General features: G+C 46.9%; 1 protein-coding gene across 1 annotated transcript in view; it reads right to left on the bottom strand.

Moving 5' to 3' along the window:
• Positions 1–17,901, bottom strand: part of ZNRF1 (zinc and ring finger 1) — a 36,289-nt gene extending 18,388 nt beyond the window's left edge. Inside the window, exon 1 of the mRNA XM_063312719.1 lies at positions 17,160–17,901. Within this exon, the coding sequence (XP_063168789.1) occupies positions 17,160–17,676 (517 nt within the window). The 5' untranslated portion in view covers positions 17,677–17,901. The remainder of the gene's footprint in view (positions 1–17,159) is intronic.
• Positions 17,902–20,788: the final 2,887 nt, after the last annotated feature.

The raw sequence follows: 20,788 nt of genomic DNA, 5'->3' as shown, positions 1-20,788 counted from the left end.
AGTTCTCAGGAAGATAATCGGAGGGAGGGGGGAAGCACATTCAGGCTTGCAAGATTCTGTTACCGTGGCTTTGTAATAAAAGTACTGACCTACATGGCATTGCATTCCTAATCCGATCTATCTTGAAGGGCTGAAAATATATAATAAAATGGCACTTAAAAAAAAGATCCCTATCTTGCCCTTCAGCATATTATTAAATCTAATGCATAGAGCAACGTGAGATTCCAGCTTCTCGTTTCTGCAGTATACTTCAAAACTGGACAAAGGACACCTGTCTTGAATCCAGTCTTTAACATCTGGAGCATTTTCTTTCCCATCACCTATTCTGCGATGAGGGGAGCGGGGGATATGCCTGAACCGCCCGTCTCTCGTGGCACAATCCTCTCGCCACTGGCCGGCAGCCCCAATCTCAAGGGAAGGACGGCTTTGGCCTTTTCATTCGTTATGAGTTGTCACTGCTAAGGAGGAATTTTGCCCGCGAGAAATTGTGGGAGAATTTCTTCTCCCCTGGAGAAATCTGGGGAAATCCTCTGCCCAATTCCTCTGCCCGAAAATTTGATGGAGAAGCCTGAACAGCCTGCCATTGCTGCCCAATTAAGCCCTCTTTCCACGGCAGATTCTGAGAGCTGCTCCTGGTTTTGGAAACCACAGAGATGGCAGCGATTCTGTGAGATGGAAATCTGCAAGCCTTGCAGACTCTGCTGACATCTTGGCCAGACGGTTCTTCCGACCCAGTATCACTTCTTTCTGCAGAGACAGACAGGCCATCTTGTGACAACTTTCTGGGTTTTTAACAGCTGCTAGAAAAATGCAGGCTCTAACTGCTGGCTCAGTTGCATTTATAACTTCAGGATACCAATCTATTGATCTGGTTCCCATATTGCTTTGCATTCTTGTCTAAACCAGTGTTTCTCAACCTTTGCAACTTTAAGCCATGTGGACTTCAACTCCCAGAATCCCCCAGCCAGCCATGCTGGGAATTCTGGGAGTTGAAGTCCACACATCTTAAAGTTGCAAAGGTTGAGAAACACTGGTCTAAACCATCTTTGCTGAAAAAGCCGCAGTTGACTGGATTCACACCCTGTGCTAAGCGATAAATGATGATAAATGATGATTCTCCATAGCCCTGTGGCTGGATTTACAGAACAAACTAAACCCAACGCAAGAATCTCTTCTTAGGACTGTGTGAAATGTCAGTAAATCACAACACGGAAGACTAGGCTCAGACAGAGTTGGGTGGCTGGAGTTTGCCATCTCCAATGGGAACTCAGCCATTGTCTTGGAAAGCTGCATCATGTGGGTTGTGCCATGGAACCAGAATATGCTTCATCCCTTTTGGCACAGATTCTTGTGGAACCCCAGTGAGTCTGTTTGGTCACCCTCAGATTTGGGGTTAGAAATCTAGAGTTACAAATAAGTAACGGTGGACACGACGACTCCATTTGCCAGCTCAATCAACAACCTTTGCATTCAGCAACCTGGAAAGAGACTCTTTCAAACTGTGGGATGGGCAGCTTAACAGAGAAGGACAGGCACTAGATATCCATCTTCAGCAAGCAGACTTGCTGCTGGCTCTGCATTTCAAGGAAGCCTTAAACTGTAGGATTCCTTTCAGAGGGAGCACAATTTGTTCCTTTCTTGGCCTTGTTAGAGACCCATCATAACTTGTGATTCCACTGTTAAAACATTACATCACTGCTTGAGAGTCGGGCGGCATACAAGTTTAATAAATTATTGCTATTATTTCAACATGGTTATTGAATGTTGAATATTACGCTGTAGCTTCCAGACTGAGATATATATGAGAAGTATTATTAACATCTAAAGAGGTTTAGAGCCAGTTTAGTGTCATGGTTATAGGCACCAGGCTAGAAACCAGGAGACCGTGAGTTCTAGTCCTGCCTTAGGCACAAAGCCAGCTGGGTGATTTTGGGCCAGCCACGCCTCTCTCAGTCATAAGAAGAAGCAGGCAAGGGCAAACCACTTCCGAAACCTTGCCAAGAAAACTGCAGGGACTTGTCCAGGCAGTAGCCAGGAGGAAAAAACTGACTTGAAGGCACAAAAAAAAAAAAAGAAGAAGAAGAAGAGAGGTTTAGTTCTAAAGGAATGCTTAGATCACATTAATTTCAACTGGGCTTGGTGTGAATGCGACCTATAACATTTAGAAGCAACTTGCCAAGGCAGACAGTGAATGCATTTCACACATTACATTCTGATGCCTCTACTCATAGGCCGTTTTGTTAAAATCTTGCAACAGACCTTATTTCAAAGTTCCTCTCGTGGCAAGCTCATAAGCCCCTTGGAGGGTTTTGCAGCATCTTCCTCTCTGGTACCCGCCTGCCAGTCCCCAGACCCCCTTCAGCTGGAAAAGAACTTTGCACTCTGCTCTGTCCAGATTTTGCCTTGGGAGTGGCGTGCTTCTCTGCCATGCTAAAACGCTCCTCCGTCATGGGCCTTCTCCAGCTCGGCTGTTCAGCTTGGTGCTATTCATCTTGCATGATTGCTTGAGAGCCGGGCAGTGAGCAAGTTTAATAATAATAATTATATCATCATCATCATCATCATCCTCCTCCTCCTCCAAATTTTATTATCGCCCATCTCCCCCCAAAGAGGGACTCTTTAGATTATTGTTGTTATTGTTGCTCTGCTTGTGTTTCCCCAACATATGAGAGCAATCTATATAAGTCTCAGCATCTTGCAGGAATCCAGCCGCTGACTTAGGCTGTGTGAACGAAGCCATCATGTTGCACCCCGCCTGGGCTGACTTCATTGGGCAGAATACGACAGAGGACCTGGCAGTTCTGTTCATGTGGATTTGAGGTTTAGCGTCATCTCAGCCCCGTCTGCAAGCTTCTGGTGTTGCTGTTCTTTTTAACAGTTCTTACCTGCTGACTAATTACAGTATTATCTTCTCCGATTGGTTCGTTTCTGATGCAGCTCTAATGGCCTGCATATTAGTCAGTTTGGATGCAAGGGGAAGACAGGGTATCAGGATTTTCAAAGAAACAAGACAGTGACTGCGCCAGGCTATGAATGCATTTTGCCTGCCTGCAAGTAACACACCCTCTACCATTCCTGCCCTCTGCTTTTCCACACCTTTACTTTTTAATTACAGTGTGGCTCTCCTGGGTCAGAAACCCTGCAGAGCAATTGCTTCATCTGCTCCTTGTTTAACCCAAACCATTACTGTCTACTTTTAGACCATTCGGGAGGAGAACGATCCAGGAAATTATAGACTTGTCCATCAAGAAAAGCAAAAAAAAAAAAAAAAAAAGGCTCACTGGAACAAATGGCTTATCAAGCACAGGGAGATTCTGAGAAATCAGCATGGCTTTATTAAACTAATCCTATGGCGTTCATCGTGTTTTTAAGCTGTAACTGGTTTAGTCGACAAGTACCAAAAAAAGTCAATATTTAATATATTAACACATCAATAGACTTAGTGTCATGCCAGGAACACAGGCTTCCAAGAGAGTAGGTGGGTTCATGCGTGTGTTATTTTGAACACCCTCTATAAACCAAAAATTGAAAATTTATTTATGCCTGGGAGCATTTTCAAAACAAATGGGTTTTCTGTGAGCTTCTTTTCCTTGGCTCTGAGATGCAGTATCTTTCTTGTCAACTTCAGTATCAGCTGTACGGTACTGACAATGTTCACCCAAACAAGTGAATCAATCCCAAACTGGATTGGGTGTTTCCAGTTGGCAGCTTAACACCACCCGGCCCCGCTCCTGAATTTTGAGAGGCCACAAGTTCCTTTCAGAAGCCCGCCACCATGCTGCTGTTTTGTCCAGACTGCACTAGTATCTTTTGGGGAGTGGGGGAAGGTGTCCCTTCTGTTTCAAACCCCCACCCCTATTTTCAACGGGAGGGTCTCTTCTCCAATGCCTTTTGTTCTAACAAAAGAGAATCGTGGCACCAGATAAAGGGCCAAACATTTAAAAAAATATATTTCTCATTCTGTATTTCCCATTTCCACCCTTGAAAAAGTGCTGGCCAGATGTCTTCTGGAAGCTTGTGCTGGGGCTTGGGAGAAGGAATTAGGCCTGCTTTCACCCACCACATGTTCCACAGCTGGACTGGGAGTACCACGCCCGGAATTTCTAGCCAGGGTAGGGAAATGAACAGAATATCCCTTCTTCGCTCAAGCCAGGGTAACAAATAATGGAGCGTGATGGAACATTGGCCACCCAAGTTTAAGACTTGCTGGCCAGAGTCACCCCTGCAGGCTGGACTGTGGCTTCACTCCCATTCTCCCTACCCACTTGAACCATCCACCTCTTCCCTGTTTCGTCTTCATGTAACAGAATACATTTCTATCTGGATGCTTTACAGCCAAATTGCAAACTTCATCAATCCCTTGGACCATATTTCGGAATTCCACTCCACCCTATTTAATGTATGCACTGTGTGTGTGTGTGTGTACGTGTGTGTTTGTGCAGTCATTCAATTGCTATCCCACTGCAGCTGGAGCAATGTGGCAACCCAGATGATATGGAAATATAAAAACATTTGGTGTAAGTCTTAAAATACAGTAAACAATTTAAAACAAAATAAAACAAACCATATAGTTCAAATAAACCAAGATAAAAACAACAGTAAGAAGTAATGATAAGGTAAAAATAAACGAACTCTCTACCTCAGTGTTTCTCAACCATGGCAACTTTAAGATGTGTGGACTTCAACTCCCAGAATTCCCTGGCCAACATTTCTGCTGGCTGGGAAATTCTGGGAATTGAAGTCCACACATCTTAAAGTTGCCAAGGTTGAGAAACACTGCCCTAGCTAGTTTGAACGTTTTTAATAACAGTTTGGTTTTCAACATCCTCCTGAATGCCATCAAGGATGGACCCAATCTGATCTTTGCTGGGAGACTGTTCCACGGGACGGGGGCTTCAGCTCCCTAGCCTTCCTGGAAGTGCGAAACTAAGGTCAGTTTTTTTCTAGATGACCTAACAGGTTAGGCTGATCCAGGCTGGAGTAAGCAGTCCTGCCAAGGCATACAGGGCTTTAGAGGTGAACTCAGCATTTTAAATTGTAGCCAGAAACCAAATGATCACCACTAAATCTCTTCTCAGCTCTTAATTATCCAGGAATGCTTCTAATCCTGGGTGTGTGTCAATGGGGTGGAAGAGACGGGGAAGGGCTAGCTTCATATGGATGCCCTGGGGTATTGCAAATCTTTAAAAATGAGTTGGGGAAGTCAAGGATGCATTAGGAATGCTGGCAGACAGGAGTCCTTCCCAGCTCACTTTCTCCTTGTTTCTCTGTCTCTTGCACATTAAGATAGACACCAGGCCATATGGAAGCCTGCCTGCGTGCGCACAGAGGATCACACCTCTAAAATAGCTGGGATCAGCTGCGTGATGTCAGCAGATACCCAATTTCCTTCTGCGTGGAAAGCTAACCACACAGATTCCCCCCCCACCCCACTTCCGCTTCAACGTGGCATAATGTGCATAATGTGGTATGGTACAGAACGAGAACACCTCCTATTACCAGTATTCAGCCTTCCCACCCCATCCCAACCAGCACTTCCTTCTTGCATTGGCTACCCCACAATCAATCCAAGGCTGCAGCATTCCTAGATTACTGACCACCATCTTCCCATTCTTAAATTAGCTTTCCCCAGTTTGGCACCCTTCAGACAAGTTGGGACAGCAGCTCCCTGGATTGATTGAAGGATTCCGAGCCTCTGGAGGATGCCAAGTTGAGGAAGGCTGGTATCAATCAACTGGAGTCAAGGTTGAACCCCACTACTCACAGCTCACATGTTTTTATGGACCCTGGAGCACCACTGGATTCTGTTGGCCATTAATGGCAAGGTTTTGAACCCTTCCTTGATCCAGAAAAATGCAAATCCCCCAGTGTAATGATATGTGGGAATGGCCTTGGGAGAATGAGTCTACAGATGCTGCCTAGGGAACAGTCAGATAAGATACAGCACAGCCCACAGCTGGATAGTGGACAGGGCAAGAGGCTCAGAGGGGACCCTCCCTAGTTTCTCGGGCTGTAAAGGAGACATGGGGTGGGGGTGGGGAACTGTACTTTCAGACTTGCAAGATTCTGTCAATGTAGCTTTACAATAAAGAAGAATTAGCTCATCTGGTTGTGAATCCTGTCTGGTTTACCCCACGAGGCTGACATCAATCTTGCAAATCTGAAAGTGCAATTCTCTCCCTGCCACCCTGTCTCCTTTACTGCCCAAGAAACTAGGGAGGGTCCCTTCTGTGCCTCTTTCTCTGTCCATTATGCAGCTGTGGGCTATGCTCTCTCTTATCTGGCCATTCCCTAGGCAGAATCTCTTGGCCCATTCTCCCAAGGTCATTCCCACCTGCCAGAATTTAAAAGGTATCTTTTGTCCTTAATTCTCCCCAATCTAAACTAACCAACAGTACACAACCCAGAACAAAATTCCAAACTGTGTTGGAAACAGCCCATGAGGCTTTCAGAGGCTTTTCTTTTACAACTGCTTTAGCTGTTCCCAGCAACAATTAGAATCAAGCCTCACTGTGTTAGGAACAGAGAGGGATGGGGCAAAATCAAGGGTACTTTTGATTGGAACTCAAAGATCCAGTCTGAGAAAGGCAGAGGCACCAAAGGCCCGTCATGTCTCAGGGCCTTCATGGGGAATGAATGATCGAACTTGTAAACTGGTTTGTAAGAACAGCTTGAAGGCTCGGGTGAGAAACAAAGGAAGCCACAGGATTGCCACACACCAGATAATCATTTTTCATTGTCTGTTTTGTAGTCCAGCATTGTCTCTCTTCCCTTGAAAGGAGCGATGAGCCAGTAATCTTCAGCTGTGAAAAGATGCAACTGAACAATCACCAGCCACCACCCCCAGTCTGGTGCTGGATTTCCAACCAATTTAAAGAATGGTATCTTTAAGCCCTCTGGAATTGTGAAAGGGATGCGATCTGGGATGTGTCATGGGGGATCCCTGCCAAGATCGGCATGCCTACAATATGGAAGATGATTTGAAATAGTTAAACTCTCTGAACACTAACATTTATAAGCTGAGGATTCTAAAATCTATGAATCCATGTTTTTCTTTCAAATGTTGCCTGAACTTTGACCTGCCTATTTCAAAGGCATCCTTGGCATTTTTTTTTCTGATTTGCAAACATTATTTTTAAAATTATGATTCTCCGAGCCTACTGATGCATTTCAACCTTTGCCAACCTATTACACTCTAGGTGTGTTAAACTGTGATGGAAAAGCCAGGAAGCTCACTCTGCAGTTCACACATGACAGAAAGAGGACTGGATAACAACAACAACAACAACAACAACAACAACAACTTACAGCAATGCCTATCAGGAGCTCTTCTTTTGAGCTGACCATGACATAGCCATGCAATATCATGCCAACCTTCTCCTTATGAATTTTTACAAGTAGTTGATGTAGCACAGAATTCTGTCTTCTCAACCAGGCAGAAAAGGTTTTGCAGCACAGTGTAGCTAACATCTGCAGGGACTGCATAGGAACACATGCCAAACACGGATTGCTTGCATACATTTTCAGCATTACACATCAAGGTGTCGATTTATGGGGCAATCTTTTACTCTTTTTTAAAAAATTAAATCTTTTAGATGTCAATGTTATGCGAAACTATATTCCCAAACGTGGGAATCTGACTATCTTTGAGGAATTGTGGCTATACCAGCTGGGGTATATTGCTACGAGAATTACTTGGAGAAATTGGAAAAGTAGAACTACTCCCAGTATTTTAAGGAGTGGATTCAAGAGATGTGTAATTTATCTGGTTTTGAAAAGGCAATTCCATCTACTGCACCAAAAATGATGCAGTATGTTTTTCTTTGGCATAGATTTTATGACATCTTACAAGAATTAATGTATTCTGTTTAATTTGATTATTAAACAATCAAATATTGTTTAATATTTGATGGATACATGATCTATTCCTTTTAGTAGAGGGGTGGCTACATAAATTTGTTTAATAAATAAATAAACGTATACAAAGTTTGCAATCCCTTTTTTGTCATTTCTTTCCTTCTTTTCGTTTAGTTACTGCTTTTTCTTGGTCTTTTTTCCATTTTTGTGTTGGCTTTTTTGAACAGCATTAAATAAACTCGTAAAAAAATTACATATCAAGGACACTTTGCTCTTTGATATATCCACACTGGAAAGGGCTATTTAGGTCATCCCTCTGCTTTAAACCAAAGTTGGTGTTAGCCATGATACTAGTTAGCAAACAAGCCAAGATAAACTTTTACCTGTTTGCATTGCACTCTACATGGGGCTGTCCTTGAAGACCAGTTAGGAGCTACATCAGGAGCAATGGTGGGCACACCTTAGCATGCCCGTGTGGCACCACTGCTTTATGAGCAGCACTGGCTCCTTCCCACTGGGCTTCCGGGTACAATTCAAGGTGCTGGTTGCCACCTATAAAACCCTTCATGGCATGGGGCCTGGTTATCTGAGATACCCCCCTCTCTCCAATAGTATTTGTCCATCCTGTATGATCAGGCAGGCTGGCCACACTCCAGGTCGCTTCGATGAAACAATGTCATCTATGGGGATCCAGGAAGTTTGCTCTCTGGAACAGCATCCCCCCAGAGATCCCACCCTGTTGACATTTCAGAAGGCTCTAAAGATGTGGCTGTTCCCCCCAGCCTTGGGTTAGGGCAGGTGCCAAGTCCTGACAGGATTTTATCTGTTTGAGGAATAGTTTTCTCTGGACATACATGGTGCTCAAGAGTCTTATGCAGTCCGGCGGCCATCTCAATTTAATAAGTAAGCAAACGCCACCACCCCCTTTGCTGTTTAGTGAGATGGTAAAACCAGTGGCTGGAATGAGGAAAGGCTGGGTCAACTGCCTTATCCACAAAGCCTCCTTCTCTCTCCAGGTAAAAGATTTTGCTGACCTGACTTTCCACCACAGAAATCTGACATCATGGGCTGGGTTCAGGCCACGCAGCTCTACGGGTTCCTGAATTCATCCATTTTCTGGATCTGCACCATATTCCAAACCATAAACTACAGTAATCAAACAGGCTGCATCTGTACAAAACACTGAACTGCAAAGCTTACCAAGGTTACTATGTTTGGCAAATGGAAACATTAAGTTCGTAAGTAACATAGTTAAGCGCCTCGGTGAACCAGGTCTATGGAACGGTGAGAGTCTGCATCTTTTCCAATTCCACAAGACTAAATTGCCAGGTTTCTCTTAACTGAAAGTGCCGTTTGCACACTGTGTCCCTACTGTATTGTCATATCTATGCCTAAATCCCTGGAGCTTTGTGTTCTGCCCTAAAACACATAAACAAATCTTTTGAACAAGTGGATGTAATGCAGACAAGATGCGGCATTCCCAAACCCCAGGGGATCGTATGATGTTGTGCAAAAATAAGTCTCCATTATCCCCCAAAGTTCCTGTTTATTGGTGGGTGGAAACTGAACTTCCTGACCATCTTCATAGATAATGAAATCCCCTTACAAGGCAAAGATGATAAACACACAAAATCATGTTCACCAGTGATTAAATTTACCCTTTTATTCCACCTCCCTCAAAAGAAGACTCTCAGTCACCCAAATCAGAGTCCATAGAAATCAAGATGGTAAAGGACACAGGGAATTTTCCAAATTCACAGAACAGCAGGATTTTTCCCCCCCAGTTGGGATATCCGCTGTGAGCCAACTAAGATACTTAAGGACTTTCAGTATGTTGTTCAGCAGGTCAAACTACAATTGTCTCCCAAGTTTCAAATATTTTTTCCCGTTCAGATTTGTTCTCAGTTCATCACCTTTTTAGGGCGTCCCACCTCTGGACAGCAGAGATGAAGCTTTACTCCAAAGTAAAGCTCTCCACAGGTCAAGTGTGGGGGAAGATGAGCATGATGGTTTTGTGATGTGCTCTGCACTTAACCAATAACAGGCCCAAAGTAGTAGGCGGGTCAGGACAAACACGAAAACTTTACATTTACGTATAGTTAAAATACTTGATAAAATTATTCTCCAGTTCTGCTGCCTTAAATCTACAATTTGGTAGCACCTGGAAAGTCACAGGGGGGGGGTGACACCCAAAGTTTTCAGGAGTCACAAACAACCCTGGAGCTTTGGCATAGGCTCTTTATGCTAGAATAAACAGAATTTCTTCTGCAAATGGCATCTTTTGATAGAAGTCATCTTCTTCATGACGGGTCCCAAGCTTTAACATGACGCCTACCTACTCAAATGGAGGGTTGCGAATTTTGAAGACACTTAAAAAGAAAACAGCAAGGAGGATTTGCAGAATTAATAGTACATCAGAGAAACATCAGGCTGCATCTTACAAGCTGGAACAAACAGGTAACCGTCTCTGGCAGCCTGCCCACTTCCTCTCCAGAAAGAAACCATAAACCGTAGACACATCTGCTGCTTCCTGCAGAGCATACATGCTGAACATCCGGCCCCTCCCCTTGGGTGATACCAGCTACCCTCTGCAACAAATATGCCACTTCTCGAAACAAGAAAGTGCATGACTGCACCAGGTTTATCCATAATTCAAGTCTAGTTCACCAGCCCTGATCCTTCCTGGGATTTGCTGGGAACAAACCATTCTTTTCAACAAACCAGACCTTCTCGATAAAATTCAGAGTTTTGCTGAAAACCTCTAACTTGCTTATGCGTTTTACTCCCTTTACAACCATATCGACTCTTTCAATATCCAACAATTAGCTATTTCCATCCTACTTTTCTTCCACAAAACTCACAACAGTCTATGTGGGGCTATCAGATGATGTCATCAGATGGAGGCTGCCTTAGTGTCAACCTAGTTACTTTCAGACCATTCTCTGAATTTGCATGTTTTCCTTTGTATAAACAATGGGCACTGTTCAACAACAGAGCAGAGTTCTTCCAGGCCCTTGGCTCAAATGCTCCATCCCTTTTGCCAGTGCATGTGCTGGTAGGGTTTTTTTTTTAATATGATTTTATTGAAAGTTTTAAGAAACAAGAGTAAAAATTAATACAAACTAAAATAAAGGAAGAAGGAAAAAATAAAAAGGAAGCTAAAGGGCAAAAAGAAAAAAAAGAAAAAAATTGAAGAAAAATAGAAAAGAAAGAAAAAAGATATAAAGAAGTAGCTTCTGATCTTTACAGCACTTATAAGTACAATTGTAGATTTATCTTTCTCTTACATCGTGACTCTCTTCTTTCTATAATCTATCCTATCTAATCATCAAAACCATAAACCGTACGCTCGTTTTTTTCTGTTTTATGCAAAAAGTCTATAAGGGGTTTCCAGTCAGCAGTAAAGATAGAAACTGTCTTTTCTCTAACCAAACAGGTCAATTTGGCCATCTCAGTAAGTTCTGTCATCTTCACCAACCGTTCCTCTATTGTAGGTATTGCCAAATCTTTCCATCTTCATGCATACAATAATCTCGCTGGCATGTGCTGGTAGCAGGGCCGCAACTAGGGGGGGGGGGCAACCAGGGCATGTGCCCTGGGCGCTGCGCTGGTGGAGTACCAAAATGAGCGCTGGGGGGGCGCCAAAATGAGTGCTGGGGGGGTGCCAAAGTGGGCGTGGAATCTATGTTTGCCCTGGGTGACACAGACGCTAGTTGTGGCCCTGGCTGGTAGAGGTGATGGCCTCAGCAATCCCTTCCGACTCTAGGATTCTACGGAATCCTTTAACATACGGTAGGTGAAAACTACAGCCAGCCTCCCTCTTCTGATTCTCAAGCAGATGAGATAAAGCCATCAATGTAATCCCAATCCCCTGAAATTGCAAGGCACATACAATTAAGGCAAAGTTTCTCTCGCACTGAATTTGACTCCTAATGGCTACAGGGACGCATCTATGCTATATTCCTGGCAATGGCATGGAAGTGCTTTATTGTTCCCTTCTTCTAGGATTGGTATTTTGACTTCCCCATCTAGCCTACAGCCCTGGGGCTCCCTGATGGTCTCCCATCCAAATAACAACCAGCCAGGCTTGACTATATTTAGCTCCTGGGTGCAGAAGGTAGGCCAGACGCTACCATCCTGTATGAAGGACCAGGAGCACATTCTTCTCCTGTCGTTCTGCACTCAAGGTATATAAACAAAGACTTAGAACCTCAAGGAAGTGTCTTCCACTTACCAAAAGGCTGTTTCCAATTTAACTGAAGAGTACAGAATATTGTTGGCTTTGAATGCATCAGCTCAATATGGTAGATATTTGTGGAGATGGTCTTTAAAAAAACATAAAACACGCACTGTACCTTATGACACACTGGGAAGAAAAGCAACCCGCTACCCCAAGGATCCTCCAAGTCCCACACACTGAGCCGCTTTTTTGAAATAAAAAAGAAACAGAAAAAAAGTACTCTTTCCATATTGCTGCTTATTTCTCATCACTGCTGCGACACTTCCAAGGAAAAGGTCTTCGACTCACAGCAAACAGATGCTGGCACAGCTGGAGGGACTACTCAAGACATTCCCAGGAAGGGATTCTTGAAACGCACAAATGTCAGGGGGCTGTTGCGCAACAGCACTGAATGCTGGGCCAGAGAAGCACATGCAGGGAGTGATGGAGCGGCCTGCTCCAACACGCTGCAGAGGAGGACAGACCAAGAAGGCACGGCAGCTGGTAGCTTCTGCACAGCAACAGCCAACATTGCTGCAGACAGGCTGGACTCACACCCCTGCCCAGCTTCCATCTTGGTAATAACACTGAACTACAGGAGACACGTTGGGCAGGCCTATAAATAGCAATCTGCCAAAGTTCAAGTGAGTAAGGGATTTCTTTGGGAGCTTAGCAGAATTTGGGTTTTCTTTCTCTCTGGCCCCAAAAGACTAAGATGAAGTATGCATAGGTTGTTAAATATTAATCTGCAGGCTAAGCCTGTTTGCAAGAGTGAGTGTGGAAGTTCTCAAGGTGGTTGCAACACCATCCATCGGTAGCTCCTTAAGCAGCTAAAAAGAAAAAAGAAATACTGAGCAAGCAAACCTTCGGAGCCCTTTTTCCAAATTTCCAAGCCTGGGCTTCAAAGTGCTGAAGCCAAGCAAGGCGGAGGGTGGGTGAGGGGGTGGGGTGAGGGGAAACCATTGTGGCTGCCATCTTGACTTTTTGACCATACCCTGGCCAGGAGGGCCTCATCTAAGCTTCCAGAGAAGAAAGGAATTTAGCAAACCAACATTAGGGGAGCCCATGACCCGATTCATGGAGGCCCCCTGGCCATGTACATTTGCTTGCAATTACACAGCAAGGGAAGGAACAAGCCTTCATTTTCTCACAAACACGGTCTTCTTATGCTTTAAGAACCTACAGGCAAGCAAGCACCCGTGCCAGAGCACTAGACAAGCAACATTGAGGAGTTCCAATCGCTTGCGCTGTGACCTTCACTGCCCTCTTTCTCTTCCTCTTGGAGGAAAAGAAAAGGTCCTCTCTCCGAGAAGACATCTAGAGCAGGGTTCCTCAGCCTTGGCAGCTCTAAGCTACGTGGACTTCAACTCCAATTCTGGAGTTGAGGAACCCTGATCTAGAGGGTTGCAACACAGGGAGCCCTAAGCAGGCAAACCTCCAGCTGTTCAGAGAAAGGGAGGCTGATGGAATGTATTAATTGCACAGTTAACCTAATTATCTGGACACTGAAGACATGGAGTTTTAATTAGCACTACCAGAGTCACCATCACAGCATCACATGAAGAAGGCATCACATTGGTAAACAATGATTTTGCAAACCGTACAGGATTTGTCTTTGGTAGTTAGTTTGGAGAAAATTAGCCTCAGAAAGGCACCAATCTATCCTGAACTGATGTATCATTTTGAGTCAGAGTTATGGCAGCAATGCAGCTCCTATGTAGGTGGGAGTAAGTGAAGCGCAAACCAGGGACACAACGCAGCTGGAACAAAATTCAAAATCCCAGATCATAAAACAGCTCTTCGAGATGGTAGGTGAAACAGAAGTCAACAGACTGAAGAACAGCAAACTGAATTTATTTGTGCAAATTCAGTCCAATAAGTTTTATAAAATTGATTTGAAAATGCAATCAACCAAATTAGAACTGTCAAAAATTTAAACATCCGGATCTGCCTGTTTCAAACTGTTGATTCAGACTTATGACTTGGGTCAAGATGGAAGTCCAGCTGAACTGGACAAAAAGGATTTTGCATCTGTGCAGAAGAGCTTTGTATCAATTGGCTTATTTTTTAAATTTTCTATTCCGCCTTTATTATTTTTATAAATAACTCAAGGCGGCAAACATACCCAATACTCCTTCCTCCTCCTATTTTCCCCACAACAACAACCCTGTGAGGTGGGCTGGGCTGAGAGAGACAGAAGGACTGGCCCAAGGTCTCCGAGCTGGCTTTCATACCTAAGGCGGGACTAGAACTCACAGCCTCCTGGTTTCTAGCCCAGCACCTTAACCACTAGACCAAACTGGCTTGGATAGTTTGATGTGATAAATCACCTCAATGCACTGAATCATCAAAGCTAAACTGAATCAAACTGGCATGAAAGATTATACCCCATCCACCCCAAACTGAGCAAAAACAAAATACAGAAATCTCTACCAAGGAGTACAACGAAATTAGATTGCAGAGCAATTTCGCATCTCTAACTTAATGCAGTCAATGCAATTCTTGTAAGATACAGAACTAAAAAAAGCAAAACAGACTCTCAGTATTTGTACTGAACAGAGTAGGAGATAAGTTTGGACAGAGATGAGATATATAAAATTTTCTGATATTATCTAGCGTAATTGAAATTTTAATCAATTAAGCAAGTATCAGGTAGATAACAGAAGTATCGTCAGCTGGCAAGAAGAAAGTTATTTCTTCTACTTCCTGCCAAAACCTAGTTACAAATTGCCTTGCTTGGAGATACTGCTTAATTTGTGCATGCTTCCTCCCTGCCACACAGTGGATGGAGATTCCTGGCAGCATTTCCAGGCACGCTTCTGTGGGGGCACAGACCACAGTCAATCACAGGAACTGACTGCCACAGGCCTAGGCTAAAAACTTTATCCCATCCTCTGCCTTAAATAATTTCTTCTGTTAGCTTCCTCCTGATGAGTTTGCTGGGGAAACCCCTCTGCTTTTTCTCAGAAACAAGCATGCTTCCTGTAAGCCAACGTGATGTTCCAGACACAGTATTAACCCTTTTCATTCTCTCACCAGAAAAGAAAAACTCTAAAACCCATGGGATGTAGGACAGCCAATCCGACCTCACTCTGAATTCTTTTACACCAACGTTGTGCCCTAATGCAATTTCCCCAACTTGCTTCAAAGTCATTTACCGACCAACTTCCATCTCCTTCTGCTTACATTAGGCTTGCAAGTAGACTCAAAAATTTGCAAAGCAAATTACATTCCTGAAACTACAGTAATGAAGAGATCATTATAAGCCCAGCTATCAGATAACATAGTTTAGGAAGAGCTCTGCTGGATATGGTCAATGGCTCTGAATCTTCCTTCCAGTAAGCATAGCATAGATCAGCCTTCCCCCACCCAGATACCTTCCATATGTGTGGACTTCAACTCCCAGAATTCCCCAGCATGACCACTAAGGAGAATTCTGGGAGTTGAAGTCTACCTGCCTGGAAAGAGCCCAAATTAGAGTGTTTATCCACCCCCAGGTTACAGAGTAGTGGGAAAGGGGCTTTTGTGTTATCTTTCTGGCTTTAACAGCAGCAGAAGTGAGGAAGGGGTGCCTTCAAAAGCTGCTGTGTTATCATTCCCCTGCAGTTCCAGCTGGCACGGCCAGTGGTGAAGAATACAGGGAACTACGGTGCAGGAACCTTGAGAACGGGACTGGTTTCTCACCCCTGTACCAAAGGGGGTAGGAAAGGAGCCTTGGCGGTAGCAGAACAGTGGTGCTTTTAGAAGGAAGCTCCCGCTAACCAATAAGCAAAATACAACATCAAGCAAAGAAAACGCAGCCAGGGAGGCTCTGGGCCTAATCTAACTGATCAAGCTGCCCCGGGTATTCAAAAGCGGCTGGCAAAGCTGCTCCCCACACTCCATTCCTGCCCTGTTGTTACTTTTTCCCCAGTTAACCTTGCCTGGGAGGACAAGGGCACTATTTGCCTAACAATCCACCCACAGTTTACTCCAACTGCCTACACTCACACATCACACATAACCAGAAACCAACCACACACACACACACACACACACATCTCATGCCGCTGCCACCACCACATCTTAGCCTGGCTTGTAGTTCAAACCTAGCCGGAATGTCGCTTTAAGAGCACGACATTCTCTGAAGAGTGGCCCAAGACCTCTGGTTTCATGTGCCAGAGAAATAAACAAGGCAAAAATGCTACCCAGTCTGTTTATGGAGAGCAATGTTGTGTCAGGCTTAACCCAAATGCACCCAGGGCTCAGGACAGTTTCTAGAATCTAGGGCAGGGTTCCTCCACCAGGGTTCCGTGGCCCCCTCGGGTTCCGTGAGAGGTCACGAGGGGTTCCCTGGAAGATCACAATTTATTTAAAAAATTAGTTCCAATTTGAGCCACTTCACATTAAAGAGGCAAATTTCATTCTTTATTTTCAATTTAAGAACACTGTTAATGCATGTATACAGGCTGAATATAATAATTTCTTCTTCTGCCCTATCTTGAGCCTGAATGTGCAGGGGTTCCCCAAGGCCTGAAAAATATTTCAAGTGTTCCTCCAGGGTCAAAAAGTTGAGAAAGGCTGATCCGCAGTGAGAAGCTCCCTCACTTGTAAGCAGGAAAAAGAAAAGCAATTAATAAACTGGTTCCCAGTACATGGTTTTATAATAAAGTCTCCCAGAAGGACCTCTTACAGAACACGACTGCTGGCTTAACATAGGTTTACTGTAATGGGTTACAGTATCTACCCATTTTCTGGACTTGCACAAGAACCGGAACCACCAAAGAGGCTGGGTTAACTCAACTTGCTATACCATGCACACCCAGAAGCCTGACCTAGATTAACAGTAACCAACCTTGGCATGTGTGAATGTAGCTGCCAGGGCCTTTTAACCACAACACCGCAACTTCACAACCAATTTTACCCCCCCCCCCATTCTGAGATTTCAAGGTGCATTTGTTCCCCAGCAGCCCTAAGAGCATGGCGTGCAGCGCTTGGCTCCTGATCCAAATCTTGCTCTGTAACTGGAATTTAGCATCAGCCTCCAGAGGCCTCGTCCCGCTAAGCCCACGCACCCCAAGGTCCCGCAAGGCAGGCGACTCACCGCTGTGCGAACTGAACCACCGGGGTCCGAGGTGCAGAGGTAGTGCATCGGCCAGCGAGGCCCTGGAGCCCAGGTACAGCATCCCGTCTCTGTGGTGACTGCCTCCCGTCTCCTGGTAACCGTTGCCATGGGCGTAAGGGGTGGAGTCCGCGCCCGACCCGCCGCCTGGACCCCGCTCGGAGTCGCCCGCCGCCGCCGCCGCCGCCGCCGCGGTCGTGGTGGCCGCCGAAGCCGCCGCCGCCGCCGCGTAGAGGCCGAAGGGGACGCTGCCGGCGCCGGCCGGCTCCATGCCGCCGATCCCCACGCCCACGCCGGCCACGGAGCTGACGGAGCGGCTGCGCAACCCCATCGCGGAGCCGCCGCCGCCGCCGCCGCCGCCCGCGCCGCGGTAGTGCCCGAAGTGGGGCGCTCCCCCGGGCGGGGGCACTGCGCTGTCGTCGCTGGCCACCCCGGCCAAGGGCCCGCCGCGCGAGCGCCCCGCGGCCGTGGCGCCCGCCGTGCTCTGCTTGCCACCCATGCCGCGGAGCCGCCGAGCCGAGCCGAGGGCCACTAGGCGCTCAGGCCACCCCCGGCGCCGGGCATCGTCTGGCGGCCAGCGGCGGCGGCCCCGCTCCGCCTCTCCGCCTCCCCCGGCCCTCCGAGTAGCAGCAGCAGCAGCAGCCGCCGCCGCCGCGCCCCAACGGGCGGCCCGCCGCGCCTCCCGGGCTCATCCACGGCGGGGGGAGCAGGGTCCCGCCCTACGGAAGGCGGCGGCGCGCGGGTCCCCTAGCGCCGCTCCGCATGCAAGAGGCGCGCGCCGGCCAGACGGGATCGGCCTCCGGCCAGGCAGCCCCGCTGCCGCTCGCTCGCTCGCTCGCTCGGCGCTCCGTCCGGCCGCGGGGCCGCCGCTGCCGCTGCCGGTGGGGCGGCGGCGAGGGCTCTCCGGCGCGTCTGGCAGCCTCGGCGTCCCGCCGCCCGGGCTGTGCTCGCGCGTCCCCGGCCGTCCCCAGCCGGGCTTCCCGAGGGCTCCCGGAGCCGAGACAATAGAGGCGCGCAGAGCGCCTGCGCCACGGCTTCTCCGTCTCCTCCCCCCGCCGCCGCCGCCGCCGCCGCGGGATGGAGGCGAGGGCTGAGCGGGCGGCGGCGGCGGCCCGGTGGGGTGGGGTGGGGTGGGCGCGCCCGTCCCGGCCGAGAGCGAGGGCGCCCTGCCCGCGGAGCGGCCTTGCCGGCGCGCCGCGCTGGGGAAGCGCCGGGGAAGACCGGCCCGGGCGCTGCCAACCCAGCTCGCCGGCTCCCCAGGGAAGGTGGTGGCGAGGCGGGCGCCAGCCGTGGGAGAGGCGGGGTTGGGCCTTAACCGACGATCTCTGGGCTTTTCCGTTAACGCTCCGGAGCAGGAGAGGCGCCTTGCGAACTTTCTGCCGTCGCCCGAAGCTCGGTCTCTGCCCTCCTTCGGTGCCAAACAGCAGAGCCCCAAATAGCGTTCGGGGGCTGGACCCTGGAGCAGAAGGTTTGCCTGATTGCTGGAGGAACTGCACATCCTGGCTTGTACTAGTGCAAACAGGGCCTGTTTTGGGGGGATGCAGGCGGAATGGTTAACTGTTCTTTATGGATTGGCATGTTGTGCCATCCAGCCTTCAGCACGACCTCCATCACAAGGTGCATCGGGTGGAGACTTACTAGAGAGAACGCAGTGAAACTTACTTTTGGACCAAGATGTATCAAATAACCTTGTAAAACACCTACATCATATTACATGTATGTCTTTAGCACATTTATAGCCTACCTTTTCTCCTGTGAAGAGCAGTATTTCTGCATCTCACATTTTAATTTATCTTCCCAAGAATCTCAGAAAATAGGTTGTTGGGAGGAGGACAAACCATAATTACAAGTGAGGCCCACAATCTGGTTTTCTGTTTTGTGGCTAGCATGATTTATGAATCCCGTCACAATAGCTTATAAACAATGATTTCATGCTTACTGTAAGGTAAAGGTAAAGGTTTCCCTTGACGTAAAGTCCAGTCGTGTCCGACTCTAGGGGGCGGTGCTCATCTCCGTTTCTAAGCCTTGGAGCCGGCGTCCCTAAGGACCCGTCCGTGGTCATGTGGCCGGCATGACTCACGGAACGCCGTTACCTTCCCGCTGAAGCGGTACCAATTAATCTACTCACATTTGCATGTTTTCGAGCTGCTTGGTGTGCAGGAGCTGGGACGAGCAACGGGAGCTCACCCCGCCGCGCGGTTTCGAACCGCCGACCTTCCGATCGGCAGCTCAGCGGTTTAACCCGCAGCGCCACCGCATCCCTTCATGCTTACTGTGACTACTGTTATTTGCAGTTTAATAAACCCTGGTTAATAGATACTACGACTTGGCACAAAATATGAATCAGCTCTTGTTCCGTGTATGCCCACCACTAGTGTTAAAATCTCATGTCCGAAAAGTTTTGCCCAAAAGTTTTGCCCACTACAGATGTAATCAGTGCATGATCCTCACTGTGATTACAACATGGGTACATGCATTCCCAGAGGTAGCTGTCAACCATCAATTGATAATCCTAACCCATTTGGGAAGGGAGGATGTGAGACAGCCTATAGAAGAGGCCGTAATTGATTGGTGCACTGGCAGGCAAAAATGAAACGAGCCCACGAATCCCAACTCACTTGGCCATATCCTGAAAAACCTCCAAAGTTTAGCATATCTCCGTTTGGAGTGCTATTGCACTGAGATTGCACTTTTGCTCACATGTGGTTTAAACTGGACAGAAATAAGGATGAGAAAGAAGCCCTGTGTTTTATAAATCAAACAGTGTGTCTGTTACATGCCTTTTTCCTTGCTAGTGTGCAGCATGCCCACAAATACAACAGTGTTTTATTCTTTTATACACTAAGATTGAGATGTGTTGCCTTTTGATGAGTAACACATAAAGGGGTATTTTCCCCTGCCCAAGGGTGTTTAAAGAGGAAACCATAATGAATCCTGATTTGGCTCCAGATTCTTTGCGTTCTGTTTTGTATTTTGCATCACCCGGATATGCGGCCTTCACTCCCTACTTTTGCGATAAGAGAACGTCCTTTTCTGGGTTTTTCAGCAGACTAGGATAAGGAGCAAGGGTGTCACACTGAAGCTAATTCACCCAATGTGATTCCTTTGCCTCTTTGAAAACACAAATGGGAAAAATCACCCTTGCCCATTTCGATGGTTTGCTGCCAAGTCAAAGCTTGACCATGCAGTCTGGGGAGTTGTGGGATTGCCTAAGAAAGACACAGACTGGAGGGGAATCTAGAGCAGAACCATTTTTCAACCACGTCAGAATGGACGAAGCAGGTTCCCTTCTCCACTGGCGGGCAGCAGAGCCATTAGCAGAACCCCTGACCTGAACTTGGTGTGAAGGCTTGGGTGGGTAACTTGTATTTCCAACAATACCTCTGGGCCCCAACATAGACTCCAGAGGTATTATTAGAAAATAAAATGGAAGTGCCTACAGTTTGATGCTTTGTTTTATCTTCTGATATATGGGTGGGTTCTACTAAAGCTTTGCTGCCCACCGTCAGCAGAGGAGGGAATCTGCATCGGTCCATTTTACTTGTGCCCTTCCAGACACTTCCAGACACAAGAGCTTTTGAAACGTGATGGTACAAACCTCAGGAACTCCA

This window comes from Candoia aspera, chromosome 11 (genome assembly GCF_035149785.1).
Source record: "Candoia aspera isolate rCanAsp1 chromosome 11, rCanAsp1.hap2, whole genome shotgun sequence".
Lineage (NCBI taxonomy): Eukaryota > Metazoa > Chordata > Lepidosauria > Squamata > Boidae > Candoia > Candoia aspera.
This window is presented reverse-complemented; position numbering and strand designations above follow the sequence as displayed.